The following is a 27013-nucleotide window of genomic DNA, read 5'->3' as shown; positions in this document are numbered from 1 at the left end:
TAAAACTCCAGGTCATGATCCTGCATGGAATCTCTTCAAGAATCCCAGTTTGGGGACTAGCGATCAATTCAAGTCACATCCCTTCTTTTGCTGTTGCCCAATAAAATGTGGCCTTTTCATTGGTACTGATAAAATGTTAGAGTATGCTATTCAGCCAGCAGTGTCAAGGCTGTTAAAGAGATGGGTGACGATGGATGGTTGGATGATAATGCGTAATGAGCGAGATGTATCTTCTTTTCACGAATTTGTCGGTACGTAAGAGTCATACATGTCCACTTATGACTGTAGGTGTTCTGTAGAGAGCCACTCAAAATCTGAGTCAAATTTTTAGTGTTTCCAAACAATATTCCAATCAAGCTGAACCTGATTCTTAACTCTACTTGAGAGATGAACTGCAAGAAATTCCCTCATTTGGTGTTTTGATGATGGTTTTGAGAGCACTGTCAAATAATGTCACTCCAAAATTTGCCATAAGTGTTCAGTTGAGTTGAGATCTGGAGATTGTGAAGACCATAATATGTGATTTGAATCATTTTCATAACCATTAGATCATTCCACCTGCTCAGTAAAAAGCATTTAAATGTTGACCCAGTTTGTCTGCTTCCACCTGATGCTAACATGCAACTCATTTGTATAGTCTGCTGTTTGGCCTGGCATTCACTGGGCCGGTCCTGACTATGTTGGTGCTCTAGGTGAGATTTTAGATTGGCGTCCCCAATAAAGTCCAACAATAGAACCTCAAGTCCAACAACTTCAAACGTGAACTTAGACAAAAACCAAAGGCAACAAAGGTTCCTCCAGCCCAGACAAAACCCTCCCAGTCCACCAGACAAAAAGGCAAGTATGGGTTAAGGTTTGGTGACATGGTCTGCTATACCACATACAGTTTGGTGGTGGTTAGGCAAAAACTGACTCATCAGTAAGGCTTTGAAAGACAAACCAGATGAAAGCCTGTGCCAGTAAATAGAGAAAGAAAGAGAGGAAAACAAGTGAATATTTCCAAAGGCTGTAAACAAGCACACAAACAGCCCCCCTCATTTGGTGTCCTAGGTTACCGCCTTTGCCTGGGGACAGACCTTTGAATACAACCACTCTACCGCGCTGACTGATTCTGGTCTGGCATCATGAAACAGCCACAGGAGGATTCATGATTAGGCAATCAACACTACGGGCAGGACTGACCAAGGAGAAGTAAAACTAGGCCATGCTGATCAAATACGAATCAAGAATTTGTTATTTCATTGCCGATTTCTCTTCTCAAATTAAGCTGTTGTATGATTAAGTTTGTAACCAAGCACCGCCTAACTTACATACTGCACCCAACACGTCACCACCAGCCGGAGTGTTTAGTGGCGGTGAATCAAATCCCCCTCCTCCATGGAAATCAGTTAGAAACAAGTCGACAGTTCAGTTTGACATCAGGCACTGACCACCTATATGGTCTATGCCACCGTCCGAACCTGAAGGCACACATGTTTGATCTATTAAACAAATCTATTGATCTGCTTCCAATTTTACAGAAAGAAGTTTAAAGAGAACTGTGACGACAAGAACGATGACATTATCGAAGATCTGTTTCATTTTCTTTGTCGGCACCGATGGCGACAAGTGGTAGCTGCAGGTGTGCTTTTGGACCTCACTTCCCAGAGATCCAAAGAGTGTCACCTGTGTAACATCAGTGAGACATTTCACACACAAGTGAGTTGAAGAGCGACCTGTTGCATTAGCTCCATCAACCCTCTCTGGTGAACCAACCACTACCAGGTGATGGAGAACTTCACTAACTGTGTGCCGTTGTGATTTTTCCCTGGAATGTTGCCACCAACGACCAGTTTGTAATACTCATAATACTGCAAATGCTATCCATAGGCTCAATCCCAATTGTGTTACCTCATTCAGCGATAGTGACTTTTATTTAAGTGAAACTTATTTAAATGAAATCTGAGAGTATCACTTTAAAGGACAGGTTCACCATTTTTCAAGTTTCTTAAAACAGCAGTCAGGCGTCCAACAGTGGAAGAGGTTTCCCTCTCTGTAATCATTCCTCCTGTTCATACTGGCTATTAAAAGATCTCCTTCAAATGTGCTTTCAATGTTAGTGGTGTGGGCCAAAATTCACAGTGTGTCCACAGTCATTTAAAGTAGACGTGAAGCTTATATGACGCTTCAGCAGTCTGGGTTAGGTGGATATCTGACACATTTACAGTCTTTTTAGCATCAAATTTCCCTCTTTGTGTTTGCTCGGACAGTGTTTCTCTGTTGAGATGTGGTGGAATTAGCCTATAGTAACTATAGTAAAAGAGGGAATTTGCCACTAAAAAGACTAACGTTGAAACATATCTACTTGATTTGAAGTTTCAGACAAACTTTTAAATACATTTTGGCACAGGAGGAGGACTGTAGATTTTGTCCTCCATCACTTACATTGTAAGTACATTATGAAGGGATCTTCTAATGGTCAATATGAATAGGAAGAATGATTACAGCAATAAAAACGTGTTTTAATGTTCATTTGGTCTCCTGACTGTTGTTTGACACACTTGAAAACTGTGAATATACTTGAAGTGGATTAAATAAACTCCCCTTCCTCAAATCACTTCTCCATATCTTCCATCTCTCCGTCCATCTGCGTGTCAGCCTGCACTGCAACCCACCACTATTTTCTAAAGCTATTTTTATTATTGTTGTCATTGGTAAACACCACACATCTGCCTACCCAGACCTGATTCCCATTGGTTAGACGATACGTCTGTCACAGCACTTCCGTCCGTTTGGCCGCTTTTGATTGGCCGGAGTGCCTCTTTTTTTTCCTCTTCTTCGCGGCGGTGGGTCGGAGCCGCTGTATACCCCGGTCTGGCACGTTCCTAGCCAAATTCTCCACGGTGTAAAATTGGATCCCCCCTTTTTTTTCACAAAACAAAACAGAAAACAAATCCCTGCAACCGCCTTTACATTCGCGTTTTTAAAACACACCTCTAAATCTCACCCAGATACCTCAGAAGATGGCGGTGGTGAGCGGGATGTCGGGGTCGGCAGTAGCCCGGCTGGAGGGCCGAGAATTCGAGTATCTGATGAAGAAAAGGTCGGTGACTATCGGCCGGAACTCTTCGCAGGGTTCTGTGGACGTCAGCATGGGACACTCCAGCTTCATCTCCCGGCGACACCTCGAGATATTCACCGCGGGGGAAGACGGAACCGGCACCGGGGAATTCTACCTCCGATGTCTCGGAAAAAACGGGGTGTTTGTGGATGGGGTGTTCCAGAGAAGAGGGGCTCCACCTCTCCAGCTCCCACGAATGTAAGACACTGATTTAACAGGTTGTGTTTGAACTAAAAAACGACATGTATCTTTGGATTGTTGCTTCGTGTGTTGTTATTGTTTTTGTTGCACGTGTTGTGTCAAGCAAAGACGAGCCTGGATACGTGCTGTATGGCGATAACGTCACGCCGAATCTCCATGCCCAAAATATGCCGGTGTTATCATGTCATTGCTTACTGACAAACACAGACACACCAACAGCTTCATTCATGACCTTATGTGAATGTACTTGTGATGCTGGTATATTCGGCATACGTGTAGTCCGCCGGGCAGACGCCAGTGAGACGTCAGACAGTCATGCTTTAGTTAAGAATCAGTGCACCGCTGTCTGCTGCTCAGTGAAGGTTAGCGTTTCATGTGGAAATAATGCATTCCCTTGAGTTTATGTTGTGTTCCAGATGTGTTTAACATATGCCGAATTGCACAGCGTTTCTCTAACAATTCAAAACTATATTACAGGTGTTCTCAAATGTTTGTATTTACTGGTAGCCAAATAAAAATAGCTAAAAATGACTATTTTTAAAATGGAGTTTGGTTGAGGTTGCTTTAAATACCAGACAACTTGATGTTTTGGCTAACACTAAAATGCTGCTACATGCAAACCAAACAGGTTAAAAGCTACATTCATGCTCACATTGGTAATATTCCTAACATGCCTTACCACAGCTTGTAGTTTATTTTACTCATTAAAAACAATGTTGCTAATAAATTCTTGTTATGTACATGGTACAACACCATTTCTACATGTGGCATAGTTTCACAGCACAGCCATGAACTTTTGCTCTGGCTCCATGTCAACCTCGCCTCATGTTTCCCCTCACTATGTTTACACTGCTCAGCTTGTTTGTCTTTTATCTCTTGAGGTTGTAGTAGCCAAAAAAACACACATTTTACTTTCAAACGTCACATATGTTGCAGTAGGATATGTTAACATGGCCACCATGCCGATGAAGTTATTCATCTGAAGGTGTCTGTAAACTGTTCCAAATATACCCTATTAAATTAGGAATAGGCATGTTAGACATGATGTGTTACATAATGGTCGTGGTGGATGTCCATATTTAAACTGAAGCTGAATCACAGTGCTGCTCTCTGGGATTCACTTAGACCTCCTTGGCCTGCGTGTTGCCAGGCAGGAGGCTCAGTGAAACCGTAATAATCATTGTGATCCAAGCAATAGTCTTTTTCATGTATTTATGTACATGTAAACAAACATGCATACCAGCTGAAATTTGTTTGTTTTTCAGGTGTTGTTTCCGATTCCCCAGCACAAGTATAAAGATCACGTTCACAGCGCTGTCCAGTGACAAGAAGGAGCCAAGGAACGTGCCGGAATCACCGGTCAAGCCCGTCCAACCTCAGATTTCCCCACTGACCATTAACATTCCTGACAACATCGCCCACCTCATGAGCCCACTGCCTTCACCCACAGGCACCATCAGGTGAGTTTTGTTATTGAATTAGTTGCCTTATGAATGTGTTCAAAATGTAAGGTTCTAATGCAGGTGTTGCAATGTTTCTGTTTTTTTTTCACAGTGCTGCAAACTCCTGTCCATCAAGTCCACGGGGGGCTGGACTCTCCAGCTACAGGACAGGCCGCGTTTTGGCCTCTGACCTTATAGGAGACAACTCCCAGTCGGAAAATGACAAGGAGGCGTCCGGTGAAGACAGCCCAAAGGTGAGACAGTGACACAGTGCAGGTCAGAATGAGACCTGGGCAAAATATGGATGAATACTTGTCTGTGTGCGTGATTCAGAGGGGATACAAGAGTGTTCATGATGATGACAGTAGGCATCAAAGACTCTGTGATGGCGTCTGGGTGCTGTGAACATCCTCGGTTACTCATTGAAGTCTAAAAATTGCCCAACACTCCATACAGCGTAGACTTTGGAGCACAGACAAGGTTCAACTTTGCAAAGTGTGAGTGTGTTTATGCGTGTACTAGAGTGTGACCAAACGTGAGAGATAAAATGTTCTTGTTTCAACTTGCCTTCTTTAGAGTTTCATTAGCAAAACAGACATCTGAATTCTATTTTGTCTCTTTCATCTACCACAGGACGACTCCAAACCGCCATATTCATACGCACAACTAATAGTCCAAGCGATCACCATGGCCCCGGATAAACAGCTGACACTGAACGGAATATACACCCACATCACCAAGAACTACCCCTACTACAGGACAGCTGATAAAGGCTGGCAGGTCAGTACTGTTTATACTGTCAATGTTTTTCTCTGATTAAATAAGTAATGCGTGGCATAGTTGAATCACGTTTCTCAGCTCGGCGCCACTGATCCGCCAATTGGATATTATTAAGGGCAATGCACCTGAACCAACCAGCTGTCTGTTTACATGTGTTCAAGAGATATTTATCACATTCTGATTTCTGATGGGACATTTCAAAACAGACCAGCACGAAGATTGTTGATGTTTACACTAGGGCTGGGCAATATAGACAAAATCAAATATCGCAATATTTTTGACCAAATACCTCGATACCGATATTTCAATAATATCGTAGGGATTGACTATTTCAAAAAATATCTATATGAGGTTTTTAGGTAGGTATGGCAAGTGATAGAGCATCCAGAATAGTCTGTTAAGTTCAGAAAATCATCACTTTACTATAAGGAGGGATTCAAAACCAGGAAAAGGCAACACTTAAGCCATATCGTGATATTACGTGATACAAGATCTAAGATGATATCTAGTTTCATATCATGATATCGATACATATCAATATATCGTCAAACCCAAGTTCACACTTTACAGAAATGAGAAGTCAAAATGTGGTGCTCAGACTAAAATCCGTGTTTGGTTTTAGACCTGCAACGATTAGTCGATTAATCGATTAGGTGCCAAGTACATTGCATATTATAACTGACATACAGGCAGCAGCTATGTTGGAAAATCAGGTCGTAGAACTTCTCAAACTGAAGACAGCCGACCAAAATGTCCGACCTGCCATCCAACAAGTGTGTGACGGGCAGATTGTTGATGGTTGAGGCGATTAAGCAGGCATCATGACCTCAAACTGTACATCAAACGACGACTGATAGTCGATATTTAGCCAGGGAAGAGCAATTTCTGAAGTAAAGTCTGCACAATGTGTGACCAGCTAGAGTCAATCAACAGCATGTTAATTAACAGTTTTGGTAATTGATTCATTTATCAAGCAAAGATGCAAAACATTCACTGGTTCCAGCCTTTCAGATTAGAGGATTTGCAGCTTTTCTTTGTTTGATGTTGTAAATTAAATACCTTTTGGGTTTTGGGGCTGTGAGGCGGTTGATACGCCATTGTGGGCTCCGAGATATGGAGAGAGGCATTTTTTCTTTTCTTTTTTTCCCATTAGTTCTTCATCAGCCATCAGCTGACTAACCAGCAGCTTCTTACCTGTTACCTCACACCCTATCCAGACATAAAATATCTCTTAAATCATGAAGAGAAAAGACAGGAGGGAGAGAGACACAAATACAAAGCTCACACTTGTGGTCGAGCAAGACAGAGAGCGTGAAATGAAACTGAAACTTCACCTTTTATTTGGTAATTATTCAGCATAAGTCTGCAGTTCAGCAGTGAAATATCTAGAATGACACTGCAGACTTGGTGACAGTCAGAGTGACAGCCACCTCATATGAATGGCTCCGATGTGGGTCGACTAAACTTGCGTCACGCTGCTGTCTGAAAGGTATCAGAGTGGAAGGAGCTACTTTCTCTCGGCGGCTGCTCATCTGGAGCCGAGGCTGCTGTTCAAACACAAGCTGTGTCCTAGTTTCATGCTACAATTTTTTTTTTCCTGAGCAGGCTCTGAGGATGTTGTGTGTTCACGCCGGCAAAGTGATGAATTAACTCTCAACATTCAAACCAGCCTGTAGTAAGACTACAACCTATAGAGAGAATGATGCTGGGTTTTTGAGGCGCATACTTGATATTTGATGAACGATATCCGATAAATGATAAACTCAATACCTGGTATTCAATTAACGATAAACTTGATAAATGTTACGATATTTAATTATCAGGGACGAATTAAATCTCAACCCTCAAACACTACAAACCATAGAGAGAATGATGCTGAGATGATGAGTTTTTAAGGCTGATAAACGATGAACTCAATAAATGATATTCTATATACAATAAACTTGATAAACCATATTTGTTGTACGATATTCGATAAACGATAATTGATAAACTATATTTGATAAACCATATTCGGTAAATGATATTTGATAAAGGAGATTCGATATATGATAAACTCGATAAACTTGATAAACAATATTCAATGTATGATATTTGATAAACGATTTTTGAAAAACAAAAAATTTGACTACAATGTATCTGTTGAAGATGCCTTTGAGGTTTAAAAAAAAAAAAAGTTTTTTGTAACCACTATTATTATTATTATCATTGTGAATATGAAGCATTTTATGATTGTAAAGTTAACCAATAGAGACACTGTGTCTAAATGACCTCAAACCTAGTTTAACATTTCTGCAAATCTCTACTTATGGTCAACATACAGACCAATACATCTGCAATAACCTAATATCAGCCCACACATCTGTCTAGCTTCACTAAAACACTCATTTTTCAGTGTAGTTTCTCCCATATTGCAACACACAATGTGAGGAGCTGCTCACAACTGGAAACAAATAAAAACTAATGGAAGGAGGTGAAACGGCTCCAGGAACATCTCAAAAAGGAAAAAAAAAGAAAGATTACTACAGGAAAACATTTTTCTTTGTCTTTGAACATTTAATTGGCTGCGGTTTGCTGGCACAAGTATTGTATCATTTCCTGACAACAGAAAACCTACAAGATGTATATATAATACATATAGTAAATAATGTATGCAGTGAGTATATAGATATGGGGGGAAAAGCAACAATTTGACCATATGAACTATGCAGCAGAATCAATTTACACAGTGGAAAAGATTACCCCAGCTTTGATTGCTGTTTGCAGCTTACTTCCATATAAGAATCATGATCATTCTCAGAACTACAGTAACAACAGTGTGCTGGTTTATCTCTAAAATGTATTGTCTAAACATGCGGTCCTGAGAGGAGTAGCTGCTCCTCACACTCAAACAACAAGAGCTTTCGCAACATCGTGGAAACTCTTTAGAAGCTGTGAATGTAACAGTCATTTCAGACTCATTGTTAGTCATTCTCAACGTGTGTCTTGTATGTGTTTTTTTTAAAGAACTCAATCCGCCACAACCTGTCCCTGAACCGATACTTCATCAAAGTGGCCCGCTCTCAGGAGGAGCCGGGCAAAGGCTCGTTCTGGAGGATCGACCCAGCCTCTGAGGGCAAGCTGATCGAACAAGCCTTCAGGAAGCGCAGGCCCAGGGGAGTGCCCTGCTTCAGGACCCCCGTGGGACCGCTTTCCTCCAGGTTAATCTACATCACACTCTCATCTAGACATTGAAGACACTACTTAAACAGTTCACATGTCGGATTTTTTGGGTCATGTCAGTAATCTCCTCCTTCCGTCTGTCCCAGGAGCGCTCCAGCTTCTCCTAACCACACAGGGGCACTGTCAGCCCACTCCAGCGGTGTCCAGACCCCAGACAGCTTGTCCAGAGAGGGGTCCCCAGTCCCCATGGAGCCAGAACCAACCCCGCCGCCACCCCCCGTCCCCGTCACATCAGTCCAGCCCAAACTCGCTGTCATCCAAGAGGCTCGCTTTGCACAGAACACCACTGGTAATAAAGAAAAATATAGAGAGACTTTGTAGACTCAAAAGTGTATGTATACAGTATATGTGCTACTGTCCATTGACATTAACTTTTAACCCTGCCCTCTGATAGGCTCCCTCAACAACCAGCCAGTGTTGATCACCGTGCAGCGGCAGATGCCTCAGACCATGAAACCTGTGACCTACGCCATGGCGACGCCAGCCATCGTAACGACGACAGGCAGCACCGCCCCCGTCATGCAGACGGTGCACGTCGTCCACCAGATCCCAACTGTTACCATGGCAACTGTTGGCGGACAGACCACCGCTACAGTGAGCCCAGAACCTCAGGAGAACGGAGGAGGGGACCACAAAGAGATCAAAGGTGAGACCCGATTCATGTTGTTCTTCCGTGAGCTCACGTGTTGGAACTCGATGTAATGTAAAAGTGTACATGAGTCTATACGTGCATTAGATTTGATTATGAGTTTGTCTCTCTACAGTAAAAGTGGAGGCGGTCCCTACCATCACAGCCTCGTCTATAGGCGGAGTCAGTCGCATCATCCAGAGCTCTCAGGCTGCTCCCCTGACAACAGTCACCATCGTGCAACAAGCCCCGCTCGGCCAGCACCAGCTTCCAATAAAGGCCATCACACAGAACGGGACTCACCTGGTCCCCATCAGTACTGCTGCTAGCACAGGTGACACACACAGTTACACACACACACACACACACCAGATACTGAAATCTAAGGCATACCTCTGCCTTTGTAACTATGCAAATATACACAAGCAGTGCACAGTTTCATAGGATTGTACTATGCTTTCTTTCCCCCTTTTCTCGCTCTGCATTAAGAGAGAATAGAGCTCTCAACCCAACCAGTCAAAGCATATGGTCATCCACCTAGATCCTGGTTTTGCTTGAGGTTTCTTCCCGTTTTGAAAGGGATTGTATTGTGTTTCCTTTTCACTGTTGTCAAGTTCTTGCTCATGGAGAAACACTGGGTCTCCTTAAATAATATTGTAAAGACTACAGTCTAGGCCTGCCCTTTATATATATATATATTTATTTACATTGTAATGTGGCACATTTTCAGGAAAATCAATAAAGACATTGTAAATGGACCAAATAACCAGACATGAACGTGTAATTTAAGCTCTTCCAGCAAATCCCAGTAATAGTTGACTAATAAGGTATTTTATCACACTGCTGAAACAAATCCTATAAAGATCCAGTTTTGGCATAAAGCGGTGCTGCTCATTGATTTGCAGCATCATCCACAACTGCCTAATGTACCCAGAGATACAGTTTTATACCTTTGTATAAAACAGTATGCCAAAATCTCTGAGAGAAGACAGATTTATGTAATCTCTTGATATATAGTGTCATATTTCCAGCCCTTGTGTTCAGCCCTGGACTGTACGGCTAACTGATGTCTATTGTATTTGAAATTGTAAGAACTCTCTCCACTTGTCTGACAAATATACTCTGTAATATAATATAATGTATAGTTAACATATACAGTAAGATATTATATTGTACACCCTTTCTGGAGTCTTCTGCTCTTGCTGCATCTGTAGACCTTCAGCCTGTAGTGTCTGTATGTGAACTCATTCCACTTCATTGAATTTGAATGTGGCAGCTATTGGCAAGTACATATATGGCTTCAGGGAAGGATTTTGTAGGTGTGTATTTGCAGAAGCATGTTTCATCTTTAATGAAATGTGCTCATATGTAGACGTCTAGGCATGGGCCGGTATGAGATTGTGACAATATGATAACCTTAATCAAAAATATCACGGTTTCACGGTATTATGATTACAGCTCTAAAATGGGTTATTTTTAAATGTCTGTATTTAAAAACAAAAAAAGAAAACTTTTCCATTGAACATTTTTTATATATAGAATAATATTATATATCTATAATATATAGAACATGATGGAACATTAGTAAATATGTATTTAAAATAAATAATAATAAAAAAGGCACGACATAAATGAATTATTTTTAGTGAAAAAAACCAACCTTCTTCCTCCAAGCCGTGGCCGTCTGTCTTTTTACGGTAGCTGAAGTATTCCCATACAGCCGACTTGGTCCGTTTAGACCGGGGGAAAAGTTCGTGGGGCTCGCCTCTTTCAGCCATCATACAGCCTGCAGAGCTACCTGCTTGTAACAGCAACAGGAGGTGCGTGGGGGAGGGGTACTTTACGCTGCAGCTGCACACGACCTGAGGGACCTCCACTTTCTCTGTGACGAGACGTCACATTTAAAAAAAAAAAAAAAAAAAAAACCCGCTCATACCGTAGGCACGGTATTACGGAAAATGTTAGATGTTTTGAAAAACCGTGACTTTTTCATACCGTGGTATACTTTGAAATTTGGTTGGAATAGGGACACCTTACTGCTACTGTTGTTTTTTTTTTTTAAAGAAAGAAAAAAAGTATGCAGTCTGTAGCTAGCAGAGTTAGAAGAGGTTTTTTTGTTATGGCTCCAAAACTAAAGCCACAACCGTGAATGTGTAAAAAATGTATTAAATAGTTTTAATAAGCTGCACTAATTAGCATTTTTAGTTAACTAGCTTAACTGAGTACTATCTCTAAGTCCAAAAAGTACAGAGTTTAGGCTAATGTTAGCCATTAACGTTTCCTGCTCTAATGAATTTTGGGAAGTTTACACTCCAGCAGCCCCAGCTATTGTTAGCATTACTTTTGCCAAACAAGTCGGTTAGTCCTCATACTTTTTACCACTAAAAGTGAAAACATAGTTTGGAAACTCAACAAGTATGCTAGCTAAGCAGCTAAACAAAGGTTGTTAATCAAGGTTGTTTCTGTTCTTTTCAATGGAGCTGGAGAGAATGCTAACTTTTTGCCTGGGACCTGTTAGCATGTCATCATGTATGTAGTGTCGAGTGTATTTTGTGTTGAAGACCATTTTCACAGGGTCCTGGTTTTTGAAACATTAAAAAGTTAGCTGGAATCTATGTTTTCAACTAACTCATGGAGCTAACATTAGCTTAATTAGCTAGTCAGCTACACCTGATAAAGTCTACTACAACATTTAATTTTAGACTTATTAGCTTTAGCCTCAGTCTTTAGCATGACGTTATGTATGTAGCATCAAGATATATCCAAGATACATTTTTACAGGCTCTGTGGTTAAAAACAAGTTAACTGAAACATTTAAAACTAAACTAGAGGCTGTGTTTACAACCAACTCATGGAGCTAACGATAGCTTAATTAGCTAGCCAGCTGCACCTGATAAAGTAGGCTAACAGCATTTCATTTTAGCCATCAAATGGGCTGTCACACGCTAGAAATGAGAAGCTTGCTTTTGTCTTCCTCTTTCTGAAATTAAGGACCTATTTTTTTTTTTTAAATTACCATGATTTTTGGTGGTAAATCTACCAGAGTTAACATTGTAAGCTACGTTATACACCATATGAGAATAGAAAGCTTGAAAGGTGTATAGCAGTAATAACTAAGGGAAGTGTGGCTTTCCATAGTTTACGGTTAATTATTCATTATAAATGCACACCGTAAAAGTTTATAATTATTCTGTCGGCACATTCCAACTCTATACAGTAGCTTCTGCTTAAGTAACCATAGTAACACCTAATTCTTAATAAATCTGGTCTTTTTTTCCCTCCCGTTTGTTTTTTAACCAGCTGTTGCGAACCCTCTCCACCTCCTGGCGACCCACGCTTCGGCCTCGGCGTCCCTCCCCACCAAGAGGCAGAACGGAGAACTGCAAGACCAACCCGAGTTGAAGAGGGTGAAAACGGCAGAGGAGGCGGAGGGTGACGCAGCAGCCGCAAACAACAACAACAACAACAACAACAACAATGGCACCACGGACAGAGCCGGAGAAGGAGGGGTCAGTGAACAGGTGGGCGACAAGTAGCCCTCACCTGGGTGCACACCTGACCCCTCACCCCGCTCTCCTGTACGCATTGAGCCTCACACCTTCCACACTCTCACCCCTTCCTCCATCCTAACTGGTTTTCATCTACTCCAAGGTGCCAAAAAGAGAAGAGATGTAGAAACACCTAAGGACTACAGAATGTTCAAAACCTCCTCCTCCTCTTCCGTTTCCTCTTTGTGTGTTAAAGACCATGAAATACGATGCAAAAACTAAAGACCAAATTGAAGAAGAAAAAAAAACAAATCAAAGAATAGATGCTGATGACTGTGAAACCCCCCCCCCCCCCCCCACCGCTCCTGATTCTCGAGACCCAGACGGCACGAAGAAGCACAGGAAGTCTTCGCTCTGAAAGAAATATTTCAAAACTACAGATTTCTACATCAGAAGCGAGGGAGCACCGAAACGCTCCCCCCCCCTTTACCCTCCCCCCTTCCCCCCTCCCTCCCAAAAGAAGAGGGAAAGGAGCCGACGGCCCCTCATCCCGGTAGCATTACAGACAAGCGCTTAAACTGTGTGTCGGATAGAAAAAGCAAAGTGAAATCACCAGTAGTGTATTCCGCAAAGGGAAAGTGTGTGTACGTGTGGACATTCCCATCTTCGGCAGCTAGCCTCCATGTCGACCTACCTAACCCAGTCGTGAGTAGATATGCAGTATTCTGTTGTACAAGTGTATCTTTGGATCTCTTCTTTTTTTTTTGAGTGTATCTCCGTTTTCCCAAAGGCACAGATACTATCTAGTAATAATTAAGAAACTAAAAAGCTATAAGTGGGGTCTTTAAGAACATTTAAAACATCACCTGATATTTTGGGAATCCTTTATTATTTGTTTTGTTTTTTTCAGTTTTTGTATGTGGACTCTTTGTTCAGTGAAATGAATGTAGTCTCCTTTATTTTCCTTCTTAAAGAAAACACTATCTATGGAGTGGATGTTCTTTATTTTTTCTGCTCATTCATGCAAAATGAACTTTCTTTACCACTGTACATCAGATTTTTTCATATTTTACAAATATCCTATGAGATAAGAAAAAAAAAGTATATTCCCATGCGTATTTGACCATATGCTTTCATCAAGCTTGCATGTTACGGATCTAGAGACAATGTACTTGAGCAGATTTATCTGAATATGGAACTGAAGAAAACTTAGACTGAATCTACGCTATATGATTCTGACCAGTGCTGCACTTAACCCCCTTTTTTTTCAGTTTTTTCTCTTGTTTTTTTTGTATCATTTGCTCCCCCCTCCTCCTCGTCATCATCGGCTGTGTTTGTTTATCTTTGTGTTGAAGTTGGCAAGTCTCTTCGCTCTGTTATTTTTTTATTCTGTTCAAGGCTACTAAAAAGCGTCTATACAGATTGTATTCTATGTTACAAGAGGAAAAACAAGTGATAGGTGTTTGTTCTGCTTCAGTGGATAAATGCTTTTTTTTTTCTTTTTTTTTTATAAATTTATTTAAAACACATAATCTCTTTAGTTTGTATTTCTTTGGAGTAAAAAGCCTTTTCTGCCGGGGCAAACTCACAGTACGTCTGTGTGGAGAATTCTTTCTTTTTTTTGTTTTGTTTGTCAGACTGAATCTTCTTCCAGGAATCATTTGGTTGATGGAGAGTTAACGTGATGGAGTAATGAAGGGCTTTCACCGCACATTCCTCACCAGTTTGCTCGGAGGTTGTTCCAGGAAGCCTGCGTACCCCAGCAGTGGAAATGCTTCCTCTCAACACTATCGGCTTCCTTAAGGGAAGAAAACAGCCCGACTCACCCGTTTCCAGTACTGCATCTGACCAGAAGAGAGTTGGCACAGGGGTGTAAGACGGGAAAAGAATGAAGAAAACAAAACTGTAAATTATCTTAAATCCATGGGAGTGTACTGCTGCCAGCATGATTAAAGAAAATACTAGCTCAGTTTCTCTCATTAACCAGAAAACACTCTTGCTTTACAGCCTTTTTCACATTATAATCAAGATATTTTCATGCTGTAATGATGCACAATTCTTATTATTACACCCTAAAGCACTCCATTTAAACTAGAAACATTTCTTATAACATCCCACTTCATCTTTATTGCAAACCTCTTTATTGCATAAAATTGATGAACTTATTTTTCAGTTGAATTTATAGCAAAATTAATTCTACTAAAAAATGTTGTTTTTGTTAACATTGTAAGAAAGATGATAATTCTATTTATTAAAGGTTGTAGTGGGGTTTTTTCCCCATTGGATTACATAATATTAAAAGGTGTTTCTATTATTTTGTCCACTCCATTCACACACAATGGTTCCATCTTCTCTTTTAGTCATGGTGGCAGCAGCTGGCTTAATATAATAGAGGCACTTCTTTCTAATTCAGTTTTATTTTAGTAAGAAGCTCCCTCATTTCTGATTGGTTCCTGTTTCAGTTTGCTGTTGATCAATCAAAACTTCCGAGAATCGTTTACTCCACAACGCTTCCACCAATCAGACCAGCTCTGGGTTTCATTTCTCTGAAAGCTTTCATTCACTAGTTTTTTTTCCACCATCAATGATACTGAAACTTAACAGCGCTTCACTATAAAAAAACATCAAAGTAGAATCAACTGAGATGAATGAGTGAAAGACAACACTGTCTGTTAAAAAACAAGCTGAAGCAGCAGATTGGTGAGTATTATCTGACTCATTACCAGAGGAGCCATCAGAGTGCAGGTAATTCCCCTCCAATGGTTTTTTACCCGACCATAGCGACCAGCCATAATTTGTACATGCTGGCTGTTATTTGAATACAGGCTTTTATTAGAGAACGTATTGTACACTTTCATTAACTCACAGTGGGGGGAAAAAAGCTATCAGATGTTATCGAGCCTGAAGCTACACACTTTCAACAAGCATGAAAAGAGCTCGTAAATTTTAACTGTAAAAGCAGGTGTTAAATTTTATTCACAAATTTAAATGCGGGTTTATTTTTTTTTTTTACAATCATTCCAAATGTGTCAGAAACAAGTTGGCTTTGCAGTTTTGTGCAGCATCCCTCCTGTAGTCAGTGACCGCCAAGTGCTGTATGTGTGTGTGTGTGTGGGGAACCTGCAAATGTACAATCTGAAGCAGAAAGCGACACAAACGAAAATGTGTTTTTGCGCTAAAAATCAACAAAACTGCTGTCAAATAACATGAATGAAAACATATGATAAATTAACACAGTTCTGCTTACACACAGGGTCTAACTGTGGTGGATACACACCTGAACAGACCTTCCTTGTTTATGGCGACAGAGTTCAACAAAGCACTTCAGATTCCCTGATTTGTGTTAGCTGAATGGATCTATGCTGTTAGAAGCGGGGTGAAGTGATTTACAGAGACACGCTGACATACAAAAAACACTCTAAAAGTGATGAGCGTTTGCCGGGATTTAAACAAAAATGTACCCTAGAGCTGTGACTGGAGAGCCACACTGGCCAACAAACAGGATGTGTGCAGTAAGCATCCTTCAGATCATTTCTGATGTAATCATATCGGGCTGCTAATGTCTTAACATTAATCATGAAGTGCAATCAAGTTTGAAATATTCACATTTTTTACAGTTGATCTGGGCTGTTAAGAACAAAATTTACTGAGTCTCATCTTTGTCATTCAAGATGGAAACTGTGTTTGGCTCTTAAGTTCTCTTGTTCGGGTGGAACAGCAAACATAAAAAAAATAGTTGGACATTATTGGAAAAAATACGCTTTTTTAACTTTCTTCCCGAGAGTTAGACGAGAAGATTGACGCCTCACATACCTGTAGGGTAAACATAAAGCTAAAACTAGCATCTGGTTAGCCTAGCTTAGCATAAAGCTGGGAGGAAACGGCTAGCCTGGCTCTAAATTCGCCTACCAACGTTTCTTAAGATCACTATGCAACACATTATATTTTGTTTGTCTAACTTGGCCAAGAAAAAGTCCATCACATGTTTAATCATTCACTTTTTGTAAGAACAAAACATACAATATATGGTTTGTGAACTTTGCGCTCTAGCCGTTTCCCCCATTTCCATTCTCTCTGCTAAGCTAGCTAATGGTTGTAGCTTCATATTTAGCGTACAATCTTCTGATCTAGCTCTTGAAAAATAAAACGAATAAAACATATTTCCTCCAACTATTTCTTTAAGCATTCATCTTTAGATACAAACTCAAATTTTAAAGCCCTTTTACGAAGAAAAAAAATTAGGGAAAAAACATATTGCACAATTTATGAAAAAAAAGGAAGCAGTGAAACAAAACAAAAAACGATCAGGTTTTTTTTTTTCTTGCTACTATTCTGTACAATTCTATGTAGTTAAAGTTCAGTCTGGCGCTTCGTGTTTATACAGTGAATATAAGAAAATCTAGTAATACTAAAGGTGACGTTTAGCAACGCAGGATTGGTGTCTTCAAATGTTTCCAGGTGTTCCTTCACTGATGTTCACAGCTGGGGGGAAAAAAAACAGTGTAAGGTAGTTGGTTCCGATCCTGCTTAGCGAACGCCGATTATGGTACATTTGTATATACACGAACACGTATGTATACTTGACGACGATAATAATGTGAACACGTACAGATTCTCTCCAGTCTCGACTCAGTTCAGAGGCACTCCCTATAGTTAGGCTAGGTGGTGTTAGTTGACAAAAATCTCAATGTTTTCAATTCGTCTGCCTGTCAGGAATCATCTATGTGATTAAAAATAGCCATCCATTGTAAAGTCCTTGGAAGACGTCTTAAAAAGCGGAGTTGTCCTTTCAAAAACAAAAAACAAAAATAGCTTTCCCTCTTTTTTTTGTGTGTGTGTGTGTGTGTTTGGTTTTGGGAGTCAAGTCAGCACCCGTGTCCCTCTGTCCAGAGACCGTCCTCACGAGTCTATGTCCATTTGTTCTTTGCTCTCCCTTGAGTCTGTGCTTCTCTTTCTCCGTCCCCCCTTCATCTGATGCTCTTTACAACAGAGTCTGTCAAGATAAAGACAAGTGCAGCCAGCGCGGGAACTATCCTCCCTCCACAAAAAAAGAAAAGGAAAAAAAAAGAAAACAGGGTGTGCAATAAGTCAGTCTGCAAGGGGGGGGAGGGGGGGGGTCAAAGGTCATATTTTCTCGTCGGTCATCTCCAGGAACTGGGCGTAGACGTCTCTGGAACATTCCCCCTTCTGGTTGAACATGAACTTGTAGTAGCTGCCGTCAGCACAAATGGCTGCGAGGTGGAGAAAGAGAGACAGAGAGAAAAGTGAAAACTGTCAGTCAGCAAACTCAGAATACTTATTATTGCTAGTAATGAGAGGCAAAACTACAACAACTAGAACTAATGCCTCATGGTTGTATCCCTCCACCAACCAGTCAAGTTGCAGTTAACATCCATGTCTGTCCACACTCATATAATATTAGTAGTGAAGACTTTGAAGGAATTTAATAAAAAAGGCATAACGTGTATGTGTTCACATGTTTGGCCAGTAAAGCTGCTTCTGATAGAACACAATGTATCAATGACAGTAGATGATGCTTCAGATGAGGATGTTGCTGCAAAGAAGCTCAAGGTGTTCCTGAGATATTGTGTTCACCAGAATGTGGTGCACAGATAACCAGAAATCATGATGCTATTGCTGGTGCAGAGATAGAATAAATCAATAAGAGCGACATGATGACACAGCGATGTATCCGAACTGAACTGACGTACCTATGACAGCGTTGGGCTCTGTTCCAAAGGCACACAAACATGGAGAGCCTGAGGGGACCTGGAACTTGGAGAAGCTCCACTTGGAGCTGAAGTATTTGGGGAGAAAGCTGGCTGATGCCAAGCTGCAGACACAGAGAGAGAGACACACACACAGTTGAGATACAGAAAGTCAAAAATTACCAACACGTCAACATTTCACTTCTGCATTGATCTTCATCCTGCTGCAGCTTTGGATTCAATATTATGAATTGACATCTACTTGTATAGAAACATGGCTGAGAGACAGCAGTGCTTTGAGCTAAATGCTGGTATCATGTGTGCTAACATAATAATAGATAGATAAGACTTTGTCATTCAGACTACAGACCATACAGTGCACATCAGAACCAGATTCTGTTCCAATGGCTCAAAAATAATGCAAAAACTGCAACAAGTGCTGTATATTAAAAATAATAAAACAGGGGAAGTAAAAAAAAAAACTGTATAAAAATACAAAAATATATTGCCCTAACCGCCTGGAGAAGAGACTGACCTCGACTGTTTGTTTCTTTTTGGGTCCTCAGCTGCAAAGATGTGCACTGTCCCGTGATCACTGGACACACAGATGAGGGACGCGTCTTGGTTGAAGTTAATGCTGGACGGGACAGAGCAGAGGAGAGGGAAAGTAATGAGAACAAAAACATTTACTAGGCTTTCATCAGTCAGTTTATGCAGTACTGGCCTGACTTGAAACCTAGCTGCAAAGCCTATTTCCATTTTACGCTGTAAAATCCTGCCTGAATTAGTTTGAACTGCTGTTGCCATGGTTTTAATGTAGCTTTAATGCTGTTTTGTCTGTCTTAATTGCCCCACATTTCTGCAGAGCCTCTTGTTCCAACGGCCTCTCTGAGCCTCAGTTGAACTGTTTACATTTGTTTTCAGTTTGTGAATCTTAAATTGAAGGCTTGCTCAGTGGTTAGTATGATCTCCACACAGCAGGAACGTTCTGGGTTTCAGTCCACTGACAAACACAAAATGATGAATGGAAATAAAACTGAAGGTGTTAATACAGTCTGAGGGGAAACGTGGCCCCCGAGGCTTGAACACAACCTCACCCTGTCATCCATTAATCCTTCACTTCTCAGTCTCACACACTCGATCATGACAGTAAAACTAGTGTTGGATTAACCTTTAATCAGGTGACCACATGAAGAGTTCCTCTGGTTAAACTACTCGACCCACATTATCATACTGACTCAGCAACAAAGTGGAGTAACATACATATCTTACAGCACTGTGGTCCAACTTTCCATCAGTCTAATATTACAGTTCTCATATTATATCTATATATATATATATATATATAAACAGCTCTGGGAAAAAAAAAGACCACTCCCAAGTTTTCCTCGAATCAACATCTCTACATGTATGGCAGCCGTTCCATTCCAGTTTGTTTATTTCTTACATCAGCACACCTCATTCTACTTCATGAGATATTGATAAGGTGATAACCTGAACTAAATCTTATTTAAAAAGGAGGAAAAGTATAAAAACAGTCCTGTGGTCATCACTATCCTCTTGCAGTAAGACCACCTGGATGGCAAAAACAGGGCTAGTAGAGCCTCAAATGTAATTGCAACAAAAACAACAACAACTACTGACCATGCCAAAAGAGTTCAAAAGAAAAGCTTGGGCTTTATAGTCTCAGGTCATCCTTAAAATTTCACAATGGTTCATAAGAACGAGGTCAAGCAGCAGATATTGGGGACAACAAAGATACAGACCAGCAGAGGGCGAAAATGACCGCCAACTCACTTGAATGTCACTCAACAACCCTAAGATGACAAGAATGGCTAATGGCAGCTGTGGTGAATACAGGTGAGGACGGTTTGAAACAGGTTCCTAGAGGCTGAAGTCAGGCAAAGCTTGAAAAAAAACATCCTTAATCAAGGAGAAGGAAAGATAACCAGGCTGAGTTTTGCAGAAGACCATTAGCACTAGACCCTTTTTTCTACTTTCCCCAACACCTGGTGGTCTAATGGTTGTAGAGACCTACAAGAGATCTACAAGCTACAGTGTCTCACACCCGCTGTGAAACTTAGTGGAGTATCTGTGATGATCTGGAGGTGATGGAGGACGCGTGAAACAACCCACGTACAAGGTATTTTGGAAGAAAACTAGCTTCCTTCTGATCTGACCATGACTAATGTTTCAGGTCAATCAATGTCTGGATGGAGGACTATCAGATCAAGACCTTGTCATGACCGGGCCAATCTCCAGACGTGAACCTCACTAAAAACTTCTGGACTGTGATCAAAAGGAAGATGGATGTTAACAAGCCATGAAAGAGGGAGCACTAGAGCTGTTTGCATTTTTGCACCAGTATTGGCATAAAGTCACCTCTTCTTAAGTTAAAACATTAGTATTGTGTTGTTTAAAAATGATTAACTTGCTTTCTTTGCATTATTCAAGGTCTAACAACACTGCATCTTTTTTATATTTAACCACTTGTCATTTTATGCCAAAATGACAATATACTCAATTACTTAGAATATGAGAGAAATGTTGTTCGTAGTTTAAAGAATAAAACAAACTGCTGATTTTGTTCAAACACAAACCTATAAATAGTCAAACCATCATTTTTCAGTGGTCTCTTCATATTTTCCAGAGCTGTATATACTTGTTGGAAGAGCTGTCAGCACACAGTCAGTCTGTCTGCCACCAAGAGGCTCATCCTTTCTTTTTGGACAGTTCTCCAGATGTTTCCATCAACATCATTTATATATTTCTCCTTGCTCTGTGCTCACCAGTAAATGTTGGCTGCCTGTGAGCCTCGTCTCAGCTCCTGTATGAGCTGACCGGCGGACGTGTCAAAAATTCTAATGAGAGTCCCCTGTGGAAAGGAGAGGGAAAAAAAGAAAAAGAAAGATTGATTAGTCACTACGTCTGCAGCCGTGAGGACGATCGCTTCACCTTTCACTATGACAAGTCTTACTTTCTCTGATGCAGTAGCTATCCTCGTGCCCTGCAGGTTCAGGGCGATGCAGCACAGCGCCCCCTCGTGGGCTGGGATGTCAACTGGAGGTTTCTCTGTGTTGGCCAGGTCCACTATCTGAACGTGGCCTGAGTGAGTCCCGGGGAACGCCAGCAGAGAGTTGTTGCTGTTCGGACACAGCACGCACAGACCTGCAGAGGGAGACAAACGCATTAGTGATTTCTGTTTTAAAAATATGCAGGTTAATTTTCTCCTGCTTCACATCTGGTGCCAGATGTGAACAGAGCGGACTGACCTTTGGGGTTGTAGCAGGTCTCGAACACGTGCAGCTGATGGGGGTTGTGGGTAAAGGTGAACACTTTGATCATCGAGTCCAAGACCACCACGATCCTGAGCACAAAGAACACACATTTGAAGAACACACTCATTCATGGTATCCAGTCATAAAGACACAAGCAGAGAGATACTAGTTTTGGTGATTAATATAAGCCTGAAACAAATAACACAACACTTATTCAACATTTATAAGTGGCATACAAACATTTAATCGATGCTTTCTAACACACTATAATGTTGTCATGAGCAGATCTAAGCACATCAGAACTATTCTACCTGTAACAACTTTAAACTCACATCACAATTTGTTTTAATGTAGCACCTCCAAATTTTAAGAAAGCTGTAAAAGGTTTGTTTCTATCACTGCAGTATTATCCTTATGGTTTATCTTTATCTTAACCCTTAACTCTGTGCTTGAATGTCCCCAGGTGTGACTTTTAATGATAAGGGGATGATCAGTTGAAGAATCCAGCAGGTTCATATTCATGCAGCATCTCATTTTCCAATACTTCAACAAGTCAATAATGACAAGCAAGTGCAACTATAATTCTACCGTACAAACATTAGATCAAATATTTCCATTTCATAAGATAACTAGATACAATTAATGTCATCTGTCCCATCTCTAATATTACAGAGGATAACTAGATCAAGAATGTATCCATTTCTATAAAGTACTATCAATGGTAATATCCTGGTATACACTAGAATATTGTTTAATGTTACTGTAATATATCAATCTTTACTGTGGGTGTGCAACTAATGATTGTTATCATTATTGATCCATCTAACAATTATTTCTAGATAAAAATGGTCCATTCCAAGTTTCCAGAGCTCCTGGTTAATCATCAAAATGTCCAACCACAGTCCAAACCCCAAATATAAACACAGACGAGTGTAAATAAACAGAAGATATTCACATTTGGGAAGATGTGACTGTAAAAGTGAAGAAGGATTTAATGACTGGTTTGATCATTTTAATCCAAAACTGTGGATGTAAGATCACTGCGTTAGCCTTATCACTGTGTGTCTTGTGGAATGTGTTGTGTTATCATTAGGAGGCTCATTACTCTTCTCCTGTCTTGGCTTATATCCAAATAAGGAAGAAGCTCTGAGTTTGGGTGTGGAGATCACAGGAAGGTGTCAACAAATAGTTTCTGACTTGAGGCCCTGATTTTTGGAATGCATGAGCAGTGTAACTATAATAGTTTAGGCTTGCTTTGCTTGTGTGTGTGTGTGTGTGTGTGTGTGTGTGTGTGTGTGTGTGTGTGTGTGTGTGTGTGTGTGTGTGTGTGTGTGTGTGTGTGTGTGTGTGTGTGTGTGTGTGTGTGCTCTGTCTCCTTATTGTACAATAATAACTGTTTAATTTTCAATTTAGCAGTGTTTTCACAACATAATCAGTGACTTTTTGTTAAAGATGTCCAATGATTTTCAAAATTGTTGCCAGTTTAATTTTCTGCCAATCAGAATCAATTGTTGCACCCCACTATAGTCATTCTTCATCCATTTATACTACAGCGGGGGTGTCAGTTTAATTCCAGGGCCACACACAACCAATTTGATCTAAAGCGGGTCAAACCAGTAAAACCATTGCATAATAACGTACAAATAATATATATTATACATATTATAACTTTATTAATAATCTATTTACTGTGAAAAATGAGTTCAATTTCAACAATATGATGTCTCAATTTTGTTAAATTTTGCACAGAAGTTGCTGATCAACAACATGTTTGCACCATGTTCAATATATGACTTTTTAAAATATGATCACAATATGTATTTATTATTTTATATATATTTTTTTTTTAAGAGAATTATATTCTGGTGGGAAAAAAACCTTTCTTATAGTTATAGCAGGAGTTACAAACACTCCATTACACTGTGTTATAAACCATTTATTAGCTATTTAACATGCTGATAAGACAGTAAAGTGTCACTGATATAATAACTGATATTATGCATCTTATAATAAAGATAATGCGATGAACTAAGTTTATTTTGCAACTTTCACAAAAATGATGAAAAAACAAAACAAACACAATTTTCAGATTGTGTCTAAAAATCACTCCCTGGTTCATTCACTACTCTCTATATACTAGATACATAATACTGTTTACTCTGTACTGTTTGGACACTATCACGGTCAGGTGTAATGTCACACAACTCTCACTCTCACATCAATAAAATGCCTGAATAAAAACACAGTGCACTGTATTGTAAACAGGGAGTGATTTCAGAAACCGGCGTCTAAAAAATTTGCTTTCAAAGTCCACTTCAGCTTGTGTGCTTTCAGTGGAGGGGATTTTTTTTTCCTCCTACCTGTCACGCCGAAGCTTCACCGCTTTGACTTCTGTCGAGAACTCGATCTCGATTACTGTCTTCTTCTTCAGATCGTCCCAGATCATCACTGCAACGAGAAGATAATTCAACACCGATGAGCGCCGAGTGTGATTCAGCATTTTATAGAAATGTAACCAGTAAGCCAACACTGATAATACTGCTGATGCTGAAGAGAAAAAACAGCAAAATTAAACACCAACCGCATACCTTTGTTGGTCGGGTATTTGGGTTTCTTTCCTCCTCCCACTAAAGCTAAATAGTTACACCTGAACAGCATTTCCACGTGGCCGACCCCGCCCTCCAGGAACTCTGAAAGCCAAACACACAGCCTGTCAATATGAAGTACAACTTTTAACAACAGCAGGAGATATAATCCATCCCCTATCTATCATCGTAAGTGCTTCTGATCATTACTGCTGCGTATTTATCTGCCAGAGAAATAAACAGCGCCCAGACCACAATGACAAGGAATTCTCTGCATTCCTCACAGTGAGCCTGGCCTCCCTCCATCTTCAGCACTGTTACGTCAGCAGGAAAGAGCTGCTAGATGCTTTTAAACATCGTCATCAAAGAGCTGCGCATAGACTGGCATTAAAAAAAAGGAGGCGAAAATGGACGTAGGGGATTATTTTACTACTCTGCAAACTCTTGGCCCATGGCAGTTAAATCTGATGAGTTTGAGAAGTAACACTAGAGTGGGTCATGTGCTGAGTCACGTTTTTTTTTCACTCTCTTTGGGGGCCACTTCCTCTTATTTCCCGTCATATTTAAGGAGTTGCACTTTTGTCACAATGCCATTTTCCTGTATGCAGCACAACTGCCTAGTTTGACTTATTGTTCTGCAGTTATAATGGAAATAAACTCTGAACAGAGCCTCACATTTGATGTTGACTACTAAGAATTTGTCTATTATCATAGTTTGGGATGCAAAACACTTAACACTTTGCCTAACCAGCCACTGGCACGCTAATAAGCTATCATAACGTCTTCACTGGAAGTTTATAAAACACAAAATGCATGTTTTTCCTGCATGATATTCTTTATTCAAACTACTTAACCGTAAATACAATACAACTCCAATATATATGGTACTTTAATCATTAATAAGCACCTAAAATAAAGCTTACTACATTCTTGCATCAATACTACGTGCTGTGCCAAACAGATACACACATCAGGCAGCTAAATGAAATTCAATGCTGTTATAATTTTTCCTAATCATACTGTAACTGATGCCTAATGTGATGCCTATATATTGTATGTAGGTATACACCCTAATAACAATGTGTTTGACTAACCAGAGATATTCCTTTGTACCAGTTATAAATCTTAGTGTCTATAAAGTTACCTTGTTTCTCCTTCTCTTTAAGAGGATCTGTGTTGTACACACGGAATCCATTCTCCATTCCACAGGCAAAGCATCCTGGAGGAGAGAAGAAACAGCTCATCAGAAATCAATCAATACTTCAAGACAACATTAATCAACACACTTGACAACACTCACATGAAATCACACCCCAACACCTTTCAACTCCACAGTAATTGGCCTTTTGTACAGTAATAAAGAGCAGGTCTTAAAGAATACAGAGCTGACAAAGCATGAAAAATGATTAACCTCATGTAAAACTGGAGCAGCGTTTACAGCTGACAGTGATCTAGGGTGCCATAGATCTTAAAGAGGTCATGTGAGGTCTTAAGTCACTTATCTCTGATAACGTTACACTAACTTACGTTCAATTCTGACAAAACTAACAAGTTAATACCACTACGTTACGTTATTTTAATTGCATTAACGTTAAGGTGGACCGACTAATTAAGAAAGTATTTGACTTTATGGTTTGTGTGGGTGGGAAGGGACGGAAATGTCCATGTGTGAGCTTTCACTGTGTACGTAATAACAAAATGCTGTCTTTATTTCTGTAAACTAGCAAACTAATAACAAACTACACTTATCTTGGAAGGACCTGACATAAATTAATCCAATAATGAGTTCATAGCCGTCAAACTTAGCTAACTGTTAGCTGTTTAGCCACTGAGTTCACGACTCGTATGATGGTCGATAAAAAAAAACAGCTAACATTAGCCGTAAAGCTAAATTCACCAATACATGTATATGTTAGCTACAGATACGGTGCACTTATTTGAGTAGTTAAACTTTACTCTCATGTTTATGTCTAACCAAATAACGCTGACAATATTGACGTAACATTAGCTGCTAGCTAAAAACAACAAAGCTACTTTAGCGTTAGCGGGAGGTAGGCTAGCATTAGCTGAAAACGTTAACTTAACGTTCAGTGATATTGAAACTTATAGTTTAACAGTAGCTATAACAGTGTCAGCATTATACAAGTTCAAGCTCAGACAATGTAAGCCTATTACTGTTAGATAATGTTATGGCTCATTTATGCTCTGGGAGGATATCGGGCTAGCAACGTTAGCCTAGCACCCACGACGCTGCCAATTTCCATTTGGGAAAGAGAGAAAAAAAATGACAGCCCCGCTTCTTACCATGGTCCTGGTTAAATCCAGCATAAAGGAGCCCATTCCCGTGAGGATTTGACGGTAGTAAATTCATTATTTTAACGGAACAACCGGCTGCCAAATGACGTTAGCAAGTTAATCCAAAAAGTGTTGCCTGGAGAAGTAGCCGGCTACCATTCCTCTGGAGTGTGCTGAGCAGAAAGGCTGGTTCCTGCTGTCAGAGAGCTGCCACCAGGCAACATCAAAGCCACTTTTCATTGGATTTAGTTGTATGGTAGTTGTATGGTGTATAGTAAGTGAGCAA

General features: G+C 40.3%; 2 protein-coding genes across 2 annotated transcripts; one reads left to right on the top strand and one right to left on the bottom strand.

Annotated features, from left to right (window-relative positions):
- The first annotated feature begins 2859 nt into the window (after window positions 1-2859).
- foxk2a (forkhead box K2a) lies at window positions 2860-13368 on the top strand. Its single transcript, XM_062442229.1, has 9 exons — window positions 2860-3298; window positions 4567-4761; window positions 4856-4997; window positions 5377-5523; window positions 8530-8723; window positions 8832-9034; window positions 9140-9391; window positions 9510-9707; window positions 12674-13368. The coding sequence occupies exons 1-9, from the start codon at window positions 3003-3005 to the stop codon at window positions 12907-12909; spliced, it is 1863 nt and encodes a 620-aa protein (XP_062298213.1). The 5' UTR covers window positions 2860-3002; the 3' UTR covers window positions 12910-13368.
- A 2372-nt stretch (window positions 13369-15740) lies between these two features.
- wdr45b (WD repeat domain 45B) lies at window positions 15741-26910 on the bottom strand. Its single transcript, XM_062442230.1, has 10 exons — window positions 26737-26910; window positions 25577-25651; window positions 24436-24537; window positions 24208-24295; window positions 21842-21936; window positions 21547-21737; window positions 21359-21444; window positions 19105-19206; window positions 18573-18694; window positions 15741-18092 (listed from the first exon to the last, which is right to left on the bottom strand). The coding sequence occupies exons 1-10, from the start codon at window positions 26801-26803 to the stop codon at window positions 17986-17988; spliced, it is 1035 nt and encodes a 344-aa protein (XP_062298214.1). The 5' UTR covers window positions 26804-26910; the 3' UTR covers window positions 15741-17985.
- Window positions 26911-27013: the final 103 nt, after the last annotated feature.

Source organism: Scomber scombrus, chromosome 21 (assembly GCF_963691925.1).
Source record: "Scomber scombrus chromosome 21, fScoSco1.1, whole genome shotgun sequence".
Lineage (NCBI taxonomy): Eukaryota > Metazoa > Chordata > Actinopteri > Scombriformes > Scombridae > Scomber > Scomber scombrus.
This window is presented reverse-complemented; position numbering and strand designations above follow the sequence as displayed.

Bases quoted from the DNA above. Each gene is read 5' to 3' on its own strand.
- wdr45b (XM_062442230.1), bottom strand. From the start codon at position 26,803: ATGAATTTACTACCGTCAAATCCTCACGGGAATGGGCTCCTTTATGCT. The intron at 24,296-24,435 runs GTATGCGGTTGG...TTCTCGTTGCAG, and splicing joins CAAATACCCGACCAACAAAG to TGATGATCTGGGACGATCTG. The intron at 21,937-24,207 runs GTAGGAGGAAAA...CTTTGTGCTCAG, and splicing joins GTGAAGCTTCGGCGTGACAG to GATCGTGGTGGTCTTGGACT.
- foxk2a (XM_062442229.1), top strand. From the start codon at position 3,003: ATGGCGGTGGTGAGCGGGATGTCGGGGTCGGCAGTAGCCCGGCTGGAG. The intron at 4,998-5,376 runs GTGAGACAGTGA...CATCTACCACAG, and splicing joins CCGGTGAAGACAGCCCAAAG to GACGACTCCAAACCGCCATA. The intron at 9,392-9,509 runs GTGAGACCCGAT...GTCTCTCTACAG, and splicing joins GGACCACAAAGAGATCAAAG to TAAAAGTGGAGGCGGTCCCT.